Genomic DNA, 17,502 nt, shown 5'->3' with positions numbered 1-17,502 from the left:
TACCTTTCAGCTAAATTAAGTCTGCTTGATTTAACACATATTTGATCTGGTTTATTAACCTTTGACATTTTAAATTTGTCCAACATTGCAAGAGATTGTTTTTACATGGATAGTAGAATAATAAGGTGAGAGAGGACAAGCTTTTTTTTGACTTCTCTTATTCCTCCTCTTTAAACATGTAATAATGGACAACTATATCCGTTTAAAGTTCTTTGTCACCACTAAATATAAAGACAGATGCGCTAAGATTTCTTAATTGATATATTTAGATTGCTTTAACTATTTTAGTTGACTGTAAAACTCCTCTTGCTTTTAGAGATGTGTTTAACCACACACTTTGTTTTTGTCTCTCTCCTCCAGAATTATCAAAACTCACCAGGACTTCACAAAATGGCCCGGACATGAGATTCCTACATTCTCTTTTATACTTTTTCTATTCTTGGATGACTGTTTTGAAAGACAAGTCAACGGGGACTGTACAGAGAAAGGATAAAAGGATGTCAGGTTGCCCTCGGGTCATGGTCCAAGAGATAACGCCTTATCTTTAACTTTATTATGAGGATCTAATGCCAAAATTATTTTGTGTCTACCAAAGCTGCTGAAAGATGTCCTCAGACAGAAAGAGCTCTTTAAGAGATGGGAAGTTTTGAACTCTTAAAGGAGTTATTAAGTTTGGCATGTCTTTTTATACAATAATTAAACACCAAATGACTAAAGATGGAATTACATTAATACACTATCAAAGATGCCAGTTTTATGGGCTCCAATTAGATTATTTTCTCAACAGCTGCAGTCACTAGAAGTTATAATTCAGCATTTTAACACATGAGCATTCACTTACTGTGCAGGTCAGTCAGAAAGTATTCATAGCCCCTTCACTTTTTTTGATTTTGTTATGTCACAGTCATTTAAATTCCTTTTTATTGTCATTAATCTACACTCAGTACTCTGTCATAAAAAAAGCAAAAAGATAATGAAAAAACATGTAAATGCATTAAAATTAATTACTGAAATATCCCAATTACATGAATAATTAGACCCTTTGCAACAACACTTGGAATTTCGCTCAGGTGCCTCCCATTTCTCTTGATCTTTATGAGATGTTTCTACACGTTGATTGGTGTCCACCTGTGGTAACTTAAACTGATTGGACATGATTTGGATATGCACACACCCCTCTAAGAAGGCCTCACAGCTGACAATGCCTGCAGAGCTCAGAGACAGGATTGTTGCAAGGCACAGTTCCAGGGAAGGGTACAAAAAAATCTGCTGTACCGAAGGATCCTGACAGAGAACCCAAGAACCCAATGGTCACACAGACTGAGCTCCAGAGCTCCTGTGTGGAGATTGGACAAAGTTCCAGAAGGTCAACCATCACTGCAGCCCTCCACTGATCTAGGCATTATGGCAGTGGCTAGATATAAGCCTTTCCTCAGTGCAAAACACATGAAAGCCCACTTGGAGTTTGCACTTGAAGCTCTTGAAGGACTCTCAGACTGTGAGAAACAAGACTCTCTGGTCTGATGAAACCAAGATTGAACTGTTTGGCTTCAGTTCTAAACATTATATCTAGAGGACACCTCATCACCTGCCAAATACCATCCCAACAGGGAAGCATGGTGGTGGCAGCATCATGTTGTGGGACTGGGAGACTGGTCAGCATTAGGGGAAAGCTGAATGGAAGAGTTATGAATGCAGAGTTATTGTCAATGAAACCTCTTCAGCAGCACTCAGGACCTCAGGCTTGGCTGAAGGTTCACCCTCCTACATGACAATGACCCTAAGCAAACAGCCAAGACAACACAGGAGTAGCTTAGGGACCATTCTGTGAATGTCCTTGAGTGGCCCAACCAGAGCCCTGACTTGAACCATATCCAGCATCCGTGTCGAATAGACCTAGAAATGGCTGTCCACCAATGGTCCCCATCCAGTTGGATAGGAGAAAAGCTTTGTGCGTCATATTCAAAAGATTGTAATTGCTGCCAAAGGTGCTTTAACTGAGTACTTAGTAAAGGGTCTGAATACTTATGTCAGTGTAACATTTCAGTTTTCAAGTTGTCATTCAGCTTCTGAGTGTAGATTAATGAGAGAGAAAAATGAGTTCAAACTACTGAAGCATCAGGCTGCAACAAACAAAACTGATAAAAGGGGGTCTGGATACTTTCTGAATGCACTGTAGGTTCATCCATAGCACTCTGGATATGATTATAAAAATATATTCATTAGTTACATTGTTTCATCCAGCACAGTAAGCCACACTTAACACAGACTGCATTTCTGAGTTTTACAAAGATCATAAATGATCTCTTAAAAGCTTGGCTCTTTGTGCTTGTAAAGTACTTTTACATTTTAAAGTGTTAATGAAGGAAGCAGGAAAACACAAACAGAAACAAGCACATAGAGCTACAGATCTAAAACTTGATAAATTTTGAGTAATGCTAACTTTAACTGTCCTTTGTGAGAATTATTTTATATAATAACAGCACATATCCAAATTTCTACAAATAAATGCCTCTTTATATGCAGTAGTTTTATTTTATAAAGGAAAAAAATGTTCATTCATGACTTTGTTGGTGAGGATAAAACAGGATTTCAGTAATATTAAGATCAGAATTTTGTTGTCGTCTTGTAAATATTTGTCAATGTGTAGATTTTTTTGAGACATGTTACAGATTTCTTTACAATCTAAATGCCCTAAAAAGTCAGGAGTCTTAATCACAATCACAATCTCAGAGATATATCCTGATGGAAACATCTTTTCTATCATCACCATGCACCGTTGTGTCTTTTCATAAATATCAAGAGTGAAGAACTGATTTAAAAAAAAAAAAAAATCCTCATTGTTCTTTAAAAACTGAAACACAGAAATATATTTCATCATTTTACCTAGGTTTTTTTTAGTTTTTTTATAGGTCAGGTAACAGTGGCATGAAGAATTATTTTTTCGCTCTTTTCTTTTTGATAATACCTTTACACATTTAGAAAAAAAGTGCCTGAAAAAAACATTTTGAGTCAAACAGTGGTTATTTGCACACTTTATTGAAGCTCTTATGACTTGATTAAATATGTCTGTCCTTAATAAAATTGAAAAACATGACAAAAGTTAATGCTGGTGTCATTAGCAGACATACAATATACAATGCAATGTGACTTTCATGATACAATTATGAAATACAATTAAATAATAATAAAGCAGACATTGAGTCTTTAGTTGCTTATGGCTTCACAATCCTTGGAATATTCATCAACACTTTGAAAAACAAAATCCATGTATGTATTTTTAATAACCCTGATGTGTACAAGAGAAAGTAATACTGAAAAATGTGAATTGTTGCATTGAGTATTGTATTAAAATAAAAACAGAATAAAAAAACTTCAATTTAATTACAAAATATGAAACAAAGTCTAATAATACTGAGGAACATTGCATTTCAGTGTAAGTGACTTTCATTTTTGTTGCTTCCATATTGGATAGCCAAGGCTGGAGACATGTTCTTATCAGGTTGTCCCCAGGTCTGTGTGTCGTTACATACGCCTGTCCATGTACGTCCGTTACACATTAGCTCAAAAATCCTTTGAAGGGTCTTCTATAATTTGCATAAATTATCCACTCTGGCTCAAGATCGGATCAGAGTTTGGGGGTCATAGGTCAAAGGTCTTGGTAAATAGGCCTCATTTTCATCCCTTGTTTATTAATCAATATTAGGAGGCTTTGATTGATTGGTTTGGAGATTGGGATAGGTTCTATTAGTTCTATAGTGAGGACTGGTTTGATTATAAATTTTAAAGATCAAGATGATTGGTTCTGATGTCTATATCTTGCTTGCAGAAATGTTTAATCTGACTCAAGGATATACTAAATCGATTCTGGAGGTCAAAGATCAAAGATTATGATAATGCTTGTAAATGCAACATCTCAAGAGTACTTGGAGGAGTTTCTTCAAACTTAAAAGTGTCAACTTTGACACAGTTTGGAATTCAAAGGTTCAAGTCATTAGGCCTCATGTCCATTCCTTTTGATTTTACTAATGCATTCCCTGAAATTCAAATGAAAATTATGAAGAAATACCCAAAAGAGATCCCCTGAAATTTCCATGAAAATTCCTTAAAATTTCAACAGACCACCCCACATTCACAAACAACTTCCAATGAAACCTCTCACAATATTCAAACAAATCTCTTAAATTTCCATGAAAATACTTGAAAATGTCCTGAAATATCCAGGCAGCAAATTCTCCCAATATTTCAGTCAAATTCCTGAAACTAACTAATTCTGGAAGATTATGTAAAGAAAAATAACCTGGCATGCCAGATGGATTTGTTTTACACATCAAACTGAGAAACCACTCACAGACAGCATTTGGGAAAAGGCAGAGCCTTTGAAAAAAAACTCAGAGGGTGATTGGATGAACGTTCTGTCACATCTTTATGGTCAATCAGAGCAACAAAACACGTGATGTAGCCACTAACGAGCGTGTGTGCCCCTACCAAGGAGTAGACTCCATAAAGAACTGGTTAACGTGAACCATGGCAACTATAAACATGTCAGTACATGACTTCTGTCATTTTTGAAAAGAAAACAACTCAATGCTCTTCTTTGTTCTTCTTTTAACAAAGAAATGTCGTCAAGTTCTGATAAAACTGATGTTTTAGCAGCATCCATGCTAATATCTTCCATCATAATTGCACCAGCCTCTTGTTGCTGCTTGCTTACGTCACGACTTCGCTGCGCCCCAAAGTACTGCCCCTTGATGCTGATTGGTCCTGTCATTTTCTAACTGGGCTCAAACAGTTCAGGCGGGAGCTTTGCAAGATGGATTCACCAGTGAGAAACACGGAAACAGGCGAATCTATCTGCTTTGAATAGTGATAAAAAGTACCAACATCTGTATTCAGTAAAAATTACAGTGCTAAAGTAAAAAAATAACACTTACAATAACATAACAATATAACTTAATACAATAAATACAAAGATTGACAATTCCACATTAACTAAAGCTGAGTGGTTTTGAAACTATTGCACTTGATCCAAAATCTCATTTCTTATTGCCTTTTATAGACAAAGCTTTGAATTTTTCATGACCTCCTTAAAAGGATGATGATTCACAGGTTTTTGGATGATAATGATAAAACTCTTTTTACTCAGGAAAAAATAACACCTAGCTGGGTTTTGCCAAAGTGGAGTAGATCACAGAGTCCTCATTTTCTCCTGCTTCCAACCTGAGGAGAAATCAGTGTTATTTGTTACATGTTTGTCCAAGTGGTGTATTATTACTGTGACTTCTCTGACAGTTATGAGGTGATGAACACATTTTTAAAAAACAATGTAATTTCTCTTTATTTCCTAGATTAATTTAGGTAAACCAGTGCAAATTGTAGCCTCAGTTTCCTGTTTGTAGCTGACAGGAGTGTTAATCTTCTGCTGCTGTGGTCCAGCTGCTTCAAGGTTCAATGCACTGTGCACTCAGAGATGCTTTGTTACCTTCTTTCCCATTCTGAGTCTCACTTTGAATTTCAGGACATTATCTTGACCGTGTCTACGTGCCTCAATAGATACTGCCATGTGATTGGCTAATTAGATATGCACTTTAATAAGCAGTTGGACAGGTAACTGGTGGGTGAGTGTATAGCTTGTGTTTGTGACACAGTGAACCTACCGACACTCCCTGGTGGCTCTGTTGTTGTTCATGCGATGTGAAGGAGCAGAGTTTTTGGGTTTGATGGTCACTACTGAGTACGTAACGTCATCTTCAACAGATGCTTGGGCCTGAGGAGGACAGAATAAAATCTAATTAGTAAACAGTAAGCAACCATATGCACATGATGCTCTGTGAGTGAGCCCACCTTTGAATGAGGGCTGAAGTCCTGATCATTCACAGGCAGCGGGAAAGACGATAAAGCACCAATGTTCATGTAAACACTGTCAACTGGATCTTCAGCGACTGTTGAGCTATTGCTTCGACTGGAGACAATACGGTCCTGCAGGAGGTGACACAAGAAGTCAAATTCCCTTTTCTGCTTCACAGCTTCTGTGTTCTGTGTGTACTGTTGGGTAAACTTAAGTTTCAGTTCTGATATTGCATTTGTTTTTATGATGCAATAACGTGAAGTCCAGATTTGAAAGAACGTTTTATAACAGGAAAACGCCACTAAAAAAAAAACTATACCAAGATATTTCACTTCTTATTCTTTCTGCAGAACTGAGACTGTGAATGGTGCTGATTAATGAAACTGGAATTCAGGAGTCTTTTAATAACTATAAAAAGTGCCTATAAAAAGTTTTCAAACCTTATTTATGCAGTCACTTATTTTCCTCACATATCTATTTTTTCTTATACTTTAGACATTACTTTGTGGAAATCTGGTTTCACCTTCAAATTAAAGATTTTTTTTTTTTTTTTATAAAATCAGCCAAATTATATTCACCATGATTAATTAAAAAAAATCATCAAAAGGGTAAAACATCCAAGGGGATGTACACCTTTTATGGGCACTGTAAGATGTACTCACTTTTTTCTCTTCATACTTTGTCTTTTTCCTCCTACAAAGACAAGAAAAATCAGATAAACAGCTTTATTAAAAATAAGTTGCTTAATCTTTTACATCACATTTTACAGGAAGTTGTTCTGTAATAAGGGGAAAAACAGAAGCTCAGGACTGCGAAAAACTGCTGCTAGGGTAAAGGTACACACATTTATAACAGTTTGAGCTGGTAAGTTGTGGTTATATATATATTATATATATTTATATTTACTTAAAATAAACTCAAAATAGAACTAATTATGAAATACACTTTATCCTTCTAAAGCAGAGGCGTGTTCAAATTTTAGTACAAACTGGTGTGACACACAGAGTGTGTGCTGTTACACATGCAGTCATGACAACAGCTGTACAAAGTTACACAACATGCTAAAAAGAGACGCAAAAACTTCAAATGTGTGCACTTCAACCAGGAACTTACAGTGACGTGAGTCACCGGGTCACACTTTGACTCACCAAAACAAAAAAACTGCTAACAGGAGCATAAGCAACAGAAGAAATCCGACTCCAGCTAAGGCGAGAATGGACTGAGTCCCTGAGGAAAAAACAGAATAAAGTTGGAATTTTACATTTTTTTTATCAGTCATTTTTCCTCATGGCAGTTGTGCAATTAAAGTGATACACCATGAAATTAAGTTATACAAACCATGATCCGCTGCCGTCATAGTAAGCAGCATTTCTGTTGAGTTATTTTCTCCCATTTTGTTCCTGACCCTGCAGAGGTACAGTCCAGTGTGGGACGTCTCCACAGAGAGGAGGGACAGCACCTGTCCTGAGCCCACCTGCAGCATGCTGGAGGTGGAGCTGGGAGAAGCTGTCCTCCTGAACCAGGTGTAGCTTTCTGCAGCAGGGTTTGCAGAGCAGCTGCAGGTCATATTCACATTGCCACCCTCAGAGACATGAGGAGGGTCCATTGTAACAGAAATGTTCATTGGAGGGTCTACAAGGAATAAGAAACCAGGGGAGTGTTGGAAATATTCAACAGATAAGTTGATAAAAACACTTTTAGCTTGTATTTCCTATGAATGTGACCTTTTTATGACCTAAAATGTCAGATAGGCTATTTCATATATCCATGAATGAGATACAATGCACATTCATGTGGGACACCTTCCATACAAAGTGTTTTAGAAGGGCGGGACTTTTCAAAAAATTCTCAGAAGGTGATTGGACGTTCTGTTTGTAATATTCAATACAGCCAATTAGAGCAAAAAGACCAAATGAGACAGTAGGCCTGCCGAGCTCCCATAGGTAACATGAGCTTGGCAGGCAAACTCCTTGAACGGTGGGGGTGAGTAAGTGGGTAAAACTTGTGTTGAGGCCAATCGGGACTCAGGGGAGGTGCAAAAACATATTCTCTGCCAGGAAAGGCTTTCAATGTCATTCTTTGCTCCTATTTCAAAAAATAAATGTCATCTCGATCTGATTAAAAACTGCTAATTGGTCAGGTATGTTTTCAGACCACTCACAAACCTACTGTGTATCGGATTTGAGTTTTGCAAGATGGATTTGCCTGATGACAGACATGCTGCAAAAATCCTTCAGATTAAACGATCTCAGAATGAACAGTTTAAAGTCCCTGTAAAGTGCTAAAAACAAACAAACAAGTATTTAAGGTTTGTTGTATGACAGGCGGCTGTGTTATGGACCACCAGGGCAAATTTCAGTCATGAAAAACATCTCCAAGATTATAAATTAAGCTACAAAGCCATGAAAAAACACCCAGAAGCGGTAAAATATGCTACTGGTTAAATGCTCTGAAGCCACGCCCACTCACGAGTCTGTTTCATTTTGTCATCCTGTATTTCACATGTGAGGAATTCCAAATATTTAATTTGAAGTGAAGTTATGTTTCTCTCCTGTGTATGAGGCGTTTTTGTTGTTAAGGTGCTGTTAAAAACACTCCATTTCCTGATGTTGATCTTCAAAATAAAAGTCTCCATTGATGATTAGAATTAGAGGTTGTGATTGGGACAGACTTGGCAGGAACAGAACATGTCTATCATCAGATACTTTTGTAAACCATAGCATCACAATGCTAACAGACAAGAGGGATTGAACTGTTGCTGCTTTGAGAGAGACAAAGCCACAGAGGGCTTCTTTAAATCATCCAAAACAGAAGACAAGGGAAATTTAGATTCAAACACACCTTCAGCAGATAAGATATTGTTCCTGCTGTGCCTTGGTCAAGCACTCCAGCAATTAGCTTGCTCCGTGATCTTACGGTAAACTATGGTCAGAGCACAGCTGCTTGGCACGAGGCTTATAATGACCCGTAGTGACATTAGCTAACAGTAGACAGTTTTTAGATGAACAGCTCAGTGAACTTTATATCATTGTAGCATTTTGTGGGGTAGGGGGTAGTTCACAAAGCACCCTGGGATGTCATGGGGCACTGTATTTGCTCTTCCCAGATTAAACCAAAACTTTATAATGCTCTAAATCCAAAATTCATTCAAAAATAGATCTCAGTGTTTTCACGTTTACAGCAACCCCATTCCAATATATCTAGTATGTTAAGACACAAATCTTGGATTTCACTTTACAGGGACTTTAAATTTTATCATGAACAATTTAACACTCATTTATCTGTCCCTAATAATTCATAAAATCATAATTGGCATTGGAGCCATAAATCCACAAAGTTCATTGCTGTGGCTTTGACCATGGGCGTAGCACGGGGGGGAAAAGGGCTCTGATTACCCAGGCCCACAGTAGGGAGGGGCCCTTGAGAAGTCTGCAAAGAAAATTGTGTTTCATTTGTTTTCTTAGTAATTAGTGTCATTACTGAATCAAAAGTGACAAACTGGTCAACAGACTGAAATTTATATCAAATAGAGTAAAATATATAATACTGGGGGGCCCTGCTTGTCCCTTAAAAATGTCCAAATGACCAAATAAATAGGACCCTGTGTAATATTCTCTCTGGGGGCCCAAAATCCCTAGCTATGCCCCTGGCTTTGACTGTCTCTCTCTTCATCTTTCTTTAAGCTCAAGCCCAACACCTCTTAAAAAAGAAGATCGTCTTGCAGTTGTAATTGTGCTAAATGTTGCTGAGTGCTGTTCTGTCTTTTGATGAATAATATAACAAATTGTACAGTCTCGACTGCCCCCCCCACCCCCCACTTTTACAAAGTGTCTTGAGATAAAATTAGTTGTGAAACGCAGCTATACAGATGCAGATTTTTTGACTGATATATTTGATTGACCAGAGGGTGAATTTGCTCAAATTATTCAAATAAAAGCTAATTTTCTAAATGATTCTTATACTAAAATGCAGTGATTCTCTAAGTTAGTATCCGCTTATGTTTCTGTAAACTGAACCTACAACATGCTGACTGAACTATATTACATAACAAATCTAGATAACAGTCAGACAGACACACTTTGGCTATAATTAAACATAGGAAGGAGTAATATTACAGAATCTTCTTCATTTGTCTAATTTTTCAACACTGAGCTTCTCATTTTGTTCTGAGTGAATAGTTGAGCCTGTCCCCAGTGCAGCTGGATACCTGATGAGTGTTTTTTCTCCTAACTAATGGAGCCTGTAAAATCAGCCTTTCTCTGTTTCATGTCAGCACTTACACAGGACATCCAGGTGAACCTGAGAAGAGTTGATCAGGCTGATGCCGTCCCTCCTGATGTTGTTCCAGGCCTGACACCAGAACAGTCCGCTGTGGCTCGGCTGGACATCAGAGATGGTGTAAGTTGGTCCTGATGAGATCAAACGTCCATCTTTATACAGTCTGTATCCGCTGTAACCCACGGGAGGGTTAGCCTCACTCCTGCAGGTCAACGTGACTGAACGCCCTTTGACTACCATCGATGATGGGTTCACTGACAGAGAGACTCCCCTGGGAGCATCTGAATGTGAAGATCAAAGATTCACGTAAGGTTTCTTAATAACTCAGACACATGACAATTACAGGGAGGTTAAGGTCGAAGAAGTAAAATGTAATAAAGGCACAGTTCACAACTTTTAGAGCTGGAGAAATGGTAGCTGCTAAGCTGCACACCACCTTTACATGTTCAAACATACAAAGCTACTGGATTGAATGATGGTTATAATGTATCTACATTTTATCTTCCCACAGCAAAAGGTACTAACAAGTATAATTAGCAAGGCTGATTGCGGTAGGAAATTAGGGTTTCAGATGGAAATCGCAGGTTGAACTTACAGCTTGTAGCTGCATGGAAAAAAGTAGGGTTCTTTAAAAGATTACATTTTTTAATCATAGATGATGTCATTCCCAGCTCCAGCATCCAACTTCAGCAATGCCCTGGAAAGTCACCTAAGTTCCAGGCTTGCTAGAAAAGTGACTGTAAGGGCTGCAAAGGCATGCATAGCATCATTAGGATGGCAAAATGGAGGAAAAAACAACACAAGTGACAGATTTTTGGTTCAAAAGTTGTTCAACTTTGAACAATGTCTGCCTCTTCATGTCGTACACAACAACGCCGGTCTCAGAGGGTTAATGCACTTTTGATACTTTTATGGATTTCAAATAAATTTATGGAAAAATATTTCTTAAATAAAGGACTCAACTTGTCTGGAGCACTTTCACTAAAGGGAGAGGGATCATAAATTTTTATTGATGTACTTGTACACACTGAGTTGTGCGTGGTACATGCAGGTAAACGGTGTATATCCACTTCTAAATCCAATGTCCAAGGAAGGCAAGGCAACAAAAAGTCTGGGTAGAACTTTTATGCATTGCTTTGCAATTTCTTACTATGGAAGAGGATTAGGGCCAGGCGTTAAGAAAAAAATAATGCTTTGAGAATAAAGTTGAAATAATGATAAAAGAAAGTCAAAATGTAGAGAATAAAGCTAAATTGGCAATTAGAGATGATAAAGATTTGCTGTTTCTTATAATCTTAAGTACTAATTGCATGGGATTAGTATCACCTTCAGACCTCTGATAATTCATGAATCACCCTGTGACATCAGCGGTCAGTGTGGTGCATTCGCATGGGATAAAAAAAAAAGTCAGTGTAAACAAATCTACTGTCATTTCTGAGGGGACGCATGGAGATGATGTATGACAGCAGCAGTAAAAAACACATGGTGAATTTTTATTTCTAGATTCCATTCATAAATGCAGCGTGTTTTGCAGATGACTTTGACTGTTAACTAGAGTTTCCACTGGACATCATGTGCTCCTTTTTTTCTTTTTTTTACATTTAATTATTATTTTTTTAGCATTTTTCTTTTCAGTGTCACATTTTCTCTGGATGTTTTAAGTTAGGTTATGGATCATTTAAAAGCATTTCAGAAGTCCTTCAGAGTCAGTGACAATAAATATATCCACCTTAACTTTGCCAAGAAGTGCTTGTTCTTATATTAAATACTTCATATCTGTTCTGGATACATACACTTTCTGTCAGCAGCAGTAACTAGAAAAGCACTCAGAGAGCGCAGACCTCTGCCATTAGCAGTATCTCCCAATAGTGTAGAATCCTTCCAAAGCATTGGCTTCATTACATGTGGACTGTCATAGCGGAAGGACCCATGGTCTAACCAGATGACTGAAAGTCATGGCAGAGAGTGAATATTCCTCTATTCCTCCCAGCATTGTGAGTATTCTTGCTACAATTCGCTGTCTTTCTCTCTGTTACGCTCTGACTCGTCTCCTCGACCGGGTGTGCATATTTCAAACTCTATAAACCCCAAAACTTTGAATAGAAACACACCAAAAACATGCTGCTGGGATTTCTGACATTTCCTGAAAATTTCATGAAAATCCATCCATGACTTTTTGAGTTATGTTGCTAACAAACTAACAAACAAACAAACAAACAAACCCACCTGATCACATAAGCTCCATGGCGGAGGTAACAATGTACTTTGGGAAATAAACATTCAAGAGTTATGTGGTTTTTCTGTTTGTTTTTGCTTACATTGAACATTGAGAACCACTGATGCAGATCGGACTGTGTTTTGTCTCAGGACACCACAGTAGTATCTCCCAGCATCCGTCCTCCTGGCCTGGAAGACTGAATTTGAAACATGTCGTCCTTCTCTGAACCAGACTTTCTCCACAGGTGTAGGACACCCTGACCAACAGGTCAGACGGACACTATCTCCTTCTGTCACTGTGCTTGGCTGAACAGCAGCAGTCAACTCTGGTTCACACACAAAAGAAGAGCTCATTAAAACAAGAGACAAAAATAATGGGTATAAACTTAGAGTTTGTTCCCATTATTTACCTCCTACAGTCAAAACAGCAGGTCTCTGACTTGTCCACTTGTTCAACGTAGTCTTAAAATGAAAGTAGTAACCTCCTATGTCTGAGTGCTGCACATTGTTAATCTTCAGACTGCAGTCAGATGATTTGTCACCCACATATATGAAGTGATTTGGGTCTGAAGAGATTTCTGATAAGGGAACCAGCACCAACCTTCCAGATTTCCTCACTGCTTTATACCAGCCTGTACTAGTGACTAAATGATGCCAAGGGTAGTCATACTTGCACCGGATCACCACTGATGATCCTTTCAGAGCACACTGATCTGTGAAGGTCACATCCCAGTCTCCACTCCACACACCTTTGGGTGAGAAGAGAGCAAAAGAAAGAAGGATTAAAAACAGTTTTCACAGGATCCTGTTCAATCACATCCATAAATCACTAAAATCTGAAAGTTTAAATTATTTGAGTGCTCTATCAAGCATTGGTCCAAGTTAAGGTGAAAAATATCTTTACTTACCAGGCAGTGTTACCAGAATGAGCAGAATCAAGGTTTTCATTGTTGAACTCATCCCACACAATAAAATAAATGAAACAGTTACCTGACAGTAAAAGAACAATGTTACAAAAGAAAAAGAATAAGCACCGGCTGAATCAAGGATTGACGCATTTACTGAAGCATAACGTTGTACTTTGTTCTTTTTTTCTGCTTTGACTTGATGGTATAAAAAGCAGAACTTGTTATCACCACTCTGTTTCCTCCCATTAGATAGATGCACATGCACACTCAGTAGGTGGAGCTTCACAGGATGTGTTGCTCAAAAATATTGTGTCAGATGTGTTTTTATGTGAGAGTGTTAGGGGAAGCTGCTCTGAAAGCATGGCTGCCCGTTTCTGCACATGGGAAGAAAAACATTTATAACAAGAAAAGCATTTAAAGACTGCATAAAAAGCATTTAAATACAGCGCTTTTAAAAATATCACCTGCTTGGATGCTTTACACATTTATTGGTGTTATGACTCAATCATGGTCTGGATGATTTGGCCTTTTTGACCCAAAAAATCTTTGTCAAAGTAGAATCAGCTTTCTACAAAGTAATGTTGATTAAATAAAAATATGTAAGGGAAAATGAGTGGCTGCATAAATATTTAGCCCTTTTAGAGTTCCAGCTCACTAGTGCTACTAGCCCTATAATTGGTGAAAAGGGGATCACCTGAGTGCAGTGATTGTGTCTCAAGTGATTTAAGCAGGAAGGTCCAGTTACAGCTGAATCAGTATCCCTGGCTACCATTACACCATGAAGACAAAATAAACACTCCATGCAACTCAGAGAAAAGCTACACAGAAATGGTTTGAAGACAACAAAGTGAATGTTCTGGAGTGGATGAGTCAAAGCCTGATCCCCGTGCAACCTGACAGAGCTTGAGCAGTTTGGCAAAGAAGAATGGAGTAAAATGGCAGTGTCCAGATGTGCAAGTCTAGTGGAAATCCTCAGCGCTGTGATTGCAGCCAAAGGTACATCTACTAAATACTGATTTGAAGGAGGTGAACATTTATGCAGTCACTTAATTTAAATTACATATTTGTATTTAATTGACATTAATTTGTAGAAATCTTTCCACTTTGACATTAAATAGGTGTTTTGTATTTTTTTGTCAAAAAAGCTTCAGTGCAGCCTCTCTACCATAAAGCCCAGATCAGGTGAGGACTACAATGATGACTGTCCCTCTGGAACTTTATCCCATCTCCACACAGGATCTCTGGAGCTCAGTCAGAGGGACCATCAGGTTCTTGGTCACAAGTTCTCAGATTGGCTTGATGACAAGCTCTTTGAGGAGTCCTAGTTCTCGGTCCACTGTGCCCTTGGGAACCTTCAGTGCAGCAGACGTTTTGTAGCCTTCCCCAGATCTGTTCCTTGCAACAATCCTGTCTTTGAGCTCTGCAGGCAGTTCCTTTGACCTAACAGCTTGGTTTTTACTCTGGTTTTGGCTTTTGCATTGTCAGCCGTGAGGCCTTCTGTCAAGAGTTGTGTACCTTTCTAAATCATGTCCAGTCAGTTTACTTTACCACTGGTGGACTCCGCCAAGGTGTAGAAATGTCTCAGCAATGATCAAGAGAAATGGAAGGAAACTGAGCTACATTTCAGGTGCTGTTGCACAGCAGGATTAAGTAATGTTTCATTGGTGTCTGATATACCCATATCAGTCTCACATGAAGGAAGGAAGTGTCACAACTAGTGGATTTTTTTATTTAGCTGTTCCTCTGGACAAAAGTGCAATATTACAAGACAAAAAGTTAATGTTCTGTGTTGCAAAAGAAAAGGTTCCTACATTTGCTAAGATCCTGTTTGTGGTTTGAGTGCTATAATAGAAACACATCTATAATGTGGAAATGTCTTTTACTGAGCTGTGTTATCTTAAAAACGTCTCAAATAGGTAAAGAAAAGTGAACAGTTGAAATCCGAGGGGCAAAACTTTAGCAGCATAAATAAAAAGAGGAATGAGCAAATTTAATGGACGATATCTTCATGTCTCCGTCCTTGAGATAGCCAAGGCCGGAGGTATTATGTTGATTGGTTTGTTCAAACAGGTCTGTACCATCCATCTGCCTGGATCATGCTGGGATCACAATATCTCAAAAACACTCAAAGGTCATAACAGATATTACATATTTATGTACACTGTACGGAAAAAAGTAATTGGACACCCTTGTTAATGACTGAATTCAGGTGTTTCAAGCAGACATGTTGCCACAGCTGTATAAAATCAAGCACTAGCCAAGCATCCAGTCTCCAATTGTAAACATTTGTGATACAAAATGGGTCATTCTGATGAGCTTAGAGACTTCAACTGTGGTACTGTGATGGATGCCACCTTTGCAGTTTATGAAATTTCATCACTTCAGGATATTCCACAGTCAGCTGTAAGGGATATTATAAGAAAGTTGAAGCATTTAGGAACAACAGCAACCCATCCATAAGGCAGACTACCAAGTAAATTCACAGAGCGGGATCAACAACTGCTAAGATACATGGTGTGCAAAATTCAACAATGCTTTACTGATTCCATCTCTGAAACTTCCACTGGTATTAATGTAACACAAACATTGCAGTGGGAGCTTCATGGATTGAGTTTATGACATCACGCTTCTCTGTTTGGCAGTCAGAGTGACAAGTCTGGGTTGGGTGGATGCATGGAGAAGGTTACTTGCCTGACTGCACTATGCCAACTGTGAAGTTTGGTGGAGGAGGGATAATGGTATGGGGCTGTTCTCAGGGTTTGGGCTAGGCCTGTTATCTCCAGTAAAGGGCCATCTTAATGCCTCAACATACTGTTATGATACTGTTTGAAGGAAGTCATCTGGTGTTAGCAGTCTCACAGCGGTAGGTGTAGGTAGTAGGGGGAGAGAAGCAGGGTCATAACTGATGTCACAGGTGGGGTGGCTCTGGCTGACAAATGACAAACTTATTCAGATCAATAGTTTTTTTCTCCTCGACAAAATGTGGGTTTGGGAGCTGCTCATAGCTAAACAGACCAATGAACGAGAGCAGGCTGGTGTGGTATGCATGAAGACTCGAGGCGGTAAATTATCCACACACACAAACTCCACAGAGAGGGGAAGTTTTACCCTCACTTTTACACTCACTAAAATATCAAGGTGAGAGCAAGTGCAGGATTTTTGCACCAACAATGACCAAAAGTGATTATCAGGCAAGGCTGAAGGTAAAAGATGATCTGTTGTTATGCAGTTCTGCATCAACTGCATAGATGTAAACTCATAGTTCCCACTAAATAAGAGGGTAGAGCATAAAAATCAGGTCGCATTGGCAATAAGTTGATCAATTGATCGTCTTGGAGAGATGGATGTTTAAAAATGTATTCTGAACAAAATATAAAAATGTTAAAATAAAAATGCTTAAAGATGAGACATACATGTTTGGAAATAAAGTTGTTAAGATCGTGTCTTTTTATGGTGGTGGGGGTCCACGGAATAAATTATTTTCTCTTGGGGGAGGCTCACTTTCCTACACTTTGAAAACCCCTGGTCTACAGAATTAATGGGCCCAAATTCCCACAGAAACACTCCCAAACATTTATATATTCATACACTAAATAGTATACAAGTAATGAAATACAATCATTGCAGCTTAACCTTACAATGAGCCATGTTTTACAGAACTCCAAGGGCCCCCAGAACATTCTCCCCTTTTTCCTCCTTTATTGCCTTGGTCAGAAGGTCAAAGTGCAAGGTCACTGAGCCACATTTATCTTGTACTTATGGATGCAATATTTCAAATACTGTTTTGAGATATTTCCTTCAAACTTTGACTCAAGGATGAACAGATCAAGTTTCTGAGGTACATCATAGCTGTTCTTCTTGGATACCTTGTGGAGGCATAACCACCTGTCAGTAGTTCTCGTTGATGACAGGTCTTTGTTGCCACCGTAGTCTTTATGTGTTTGAAGCTGAAAAACAAAAAAAAAACCCTCAAAACTTAAATGTCTGACTTTGAATACTCCATATTTTATTTCATATTTGCAGAATACCAAAACAGAAACAGTTCATTGGGCATATATATTTTTCTTTATTTACAAATCATGAAGTAAATTTTTACCACCATGGGAAAGCATGAAAGAGCAAAATTTGTAGTACTGGTCTTATTCATACACACTTTTTCTCACAGATTTTCCAACCTTTTTGATTTGTCCCTAGAGTCAAATGCTGGTGAACAAATAAAATTACATCATATGACTGCTAAATTATTTTTTG

General features: G+C 38.3%; 2 protein-coding genes across 3 annotated transcripts in view; one reads left to right on the top strand and one right to left on the bottom strand.

Annotated features, from left to right (window-relative positions):
• The window catches only part of hpn (hepsin), a 28,090-nt gene extending 24,897 nt beyond the window's left edge, over nt 1–3,193 (top strand). For both annotated transcript variants that reach the window (XM_041794090.1, XM_041794089.1), the window contains one exon: nt 361–3,193. In XM_041794090.1, the coding sequence (XP_041650024.1) occupies nt 361–405 (45 nt within the window). In that variant the 3' untranslated portion in view covers nt 406–3,193. The remainder of the gene's footprint in view (nt 1–360) is intronic.
• A 1,543-nt stretch (nt 3,194–4,736) lies between these two features.
• Nucleotides 4,737–14,049, bottom strand: LOC121513049 (B-cell receptor CD22-like). Its single transcript, XM_041792538.1, has 10 exons — nt 13,252–14,049; nt 12,754–13,092; nt 12,445–12,669; nt 10,129–10,407; nt 7,187–7,480; nt 6,997–7,075; nt 6,511–6,541; nt 5,845–5,979; nt 5,658–5,767; nt 4,737–5,220 (listed from the first exon to the last, which is right to left on the bottom strand). The coding sequence occupies exons 1-10, from the start codon at nt 13,301–13,303 to the stop codon at nt 5,160–5,162; spliced, it is 1,605 nt and encodes a 534-aa protein (XP_041648472.1). The 5' UTR covers nt 13,304–14,049; the 3' UTR covers nt 4,737–5,159.
• Nucleotides 14,050–17,502: the final 3,453 nt, after the last annotated feature.

The sequence above is a fragment of the Cheilinus undulatus genome, linkage group 8, assembly GCF_018320785.1.
Source record: "Cheilinus undulatus linkage group 8, ASM1832078v1, whole genome shotgun sequence".
In the NCBI taxonomy this organism is placed as follows: Eukaryota; Metazoa; Chordata; class Actinopteri; order Labriformes; family Labridae; genus Cheilinus; species Cheilinus undulatus.
Note: the sequence above shows the minus strand (reverse complement) of the source record. Positions and strands in the feature narration are given on the sequence as shown.

Coding starts and splice junctions, on each gene's coding strand:
- LOC121513049 (XM_041792538.1), bottom strand. CDS start 13,303: ATGAGTTCAACAATGAAAACCTTGATTCTGCTCATTCTGGTAACACTG. Junction 5,980..6,510: donor CAAAGTATGAAGAGAAAAAA/GTGAGTACATCT, acceptor CACCTCCTGCAG/GACCGTATTGTCTCCAGTCG. Junction 5,221..5,657: donor AGAGCCACCAGGGAGTGTCG/GTAGGTTCACTG, acceptor ATTTCTCCTCAG/GTTGGAAGCAGGAGAAAATG.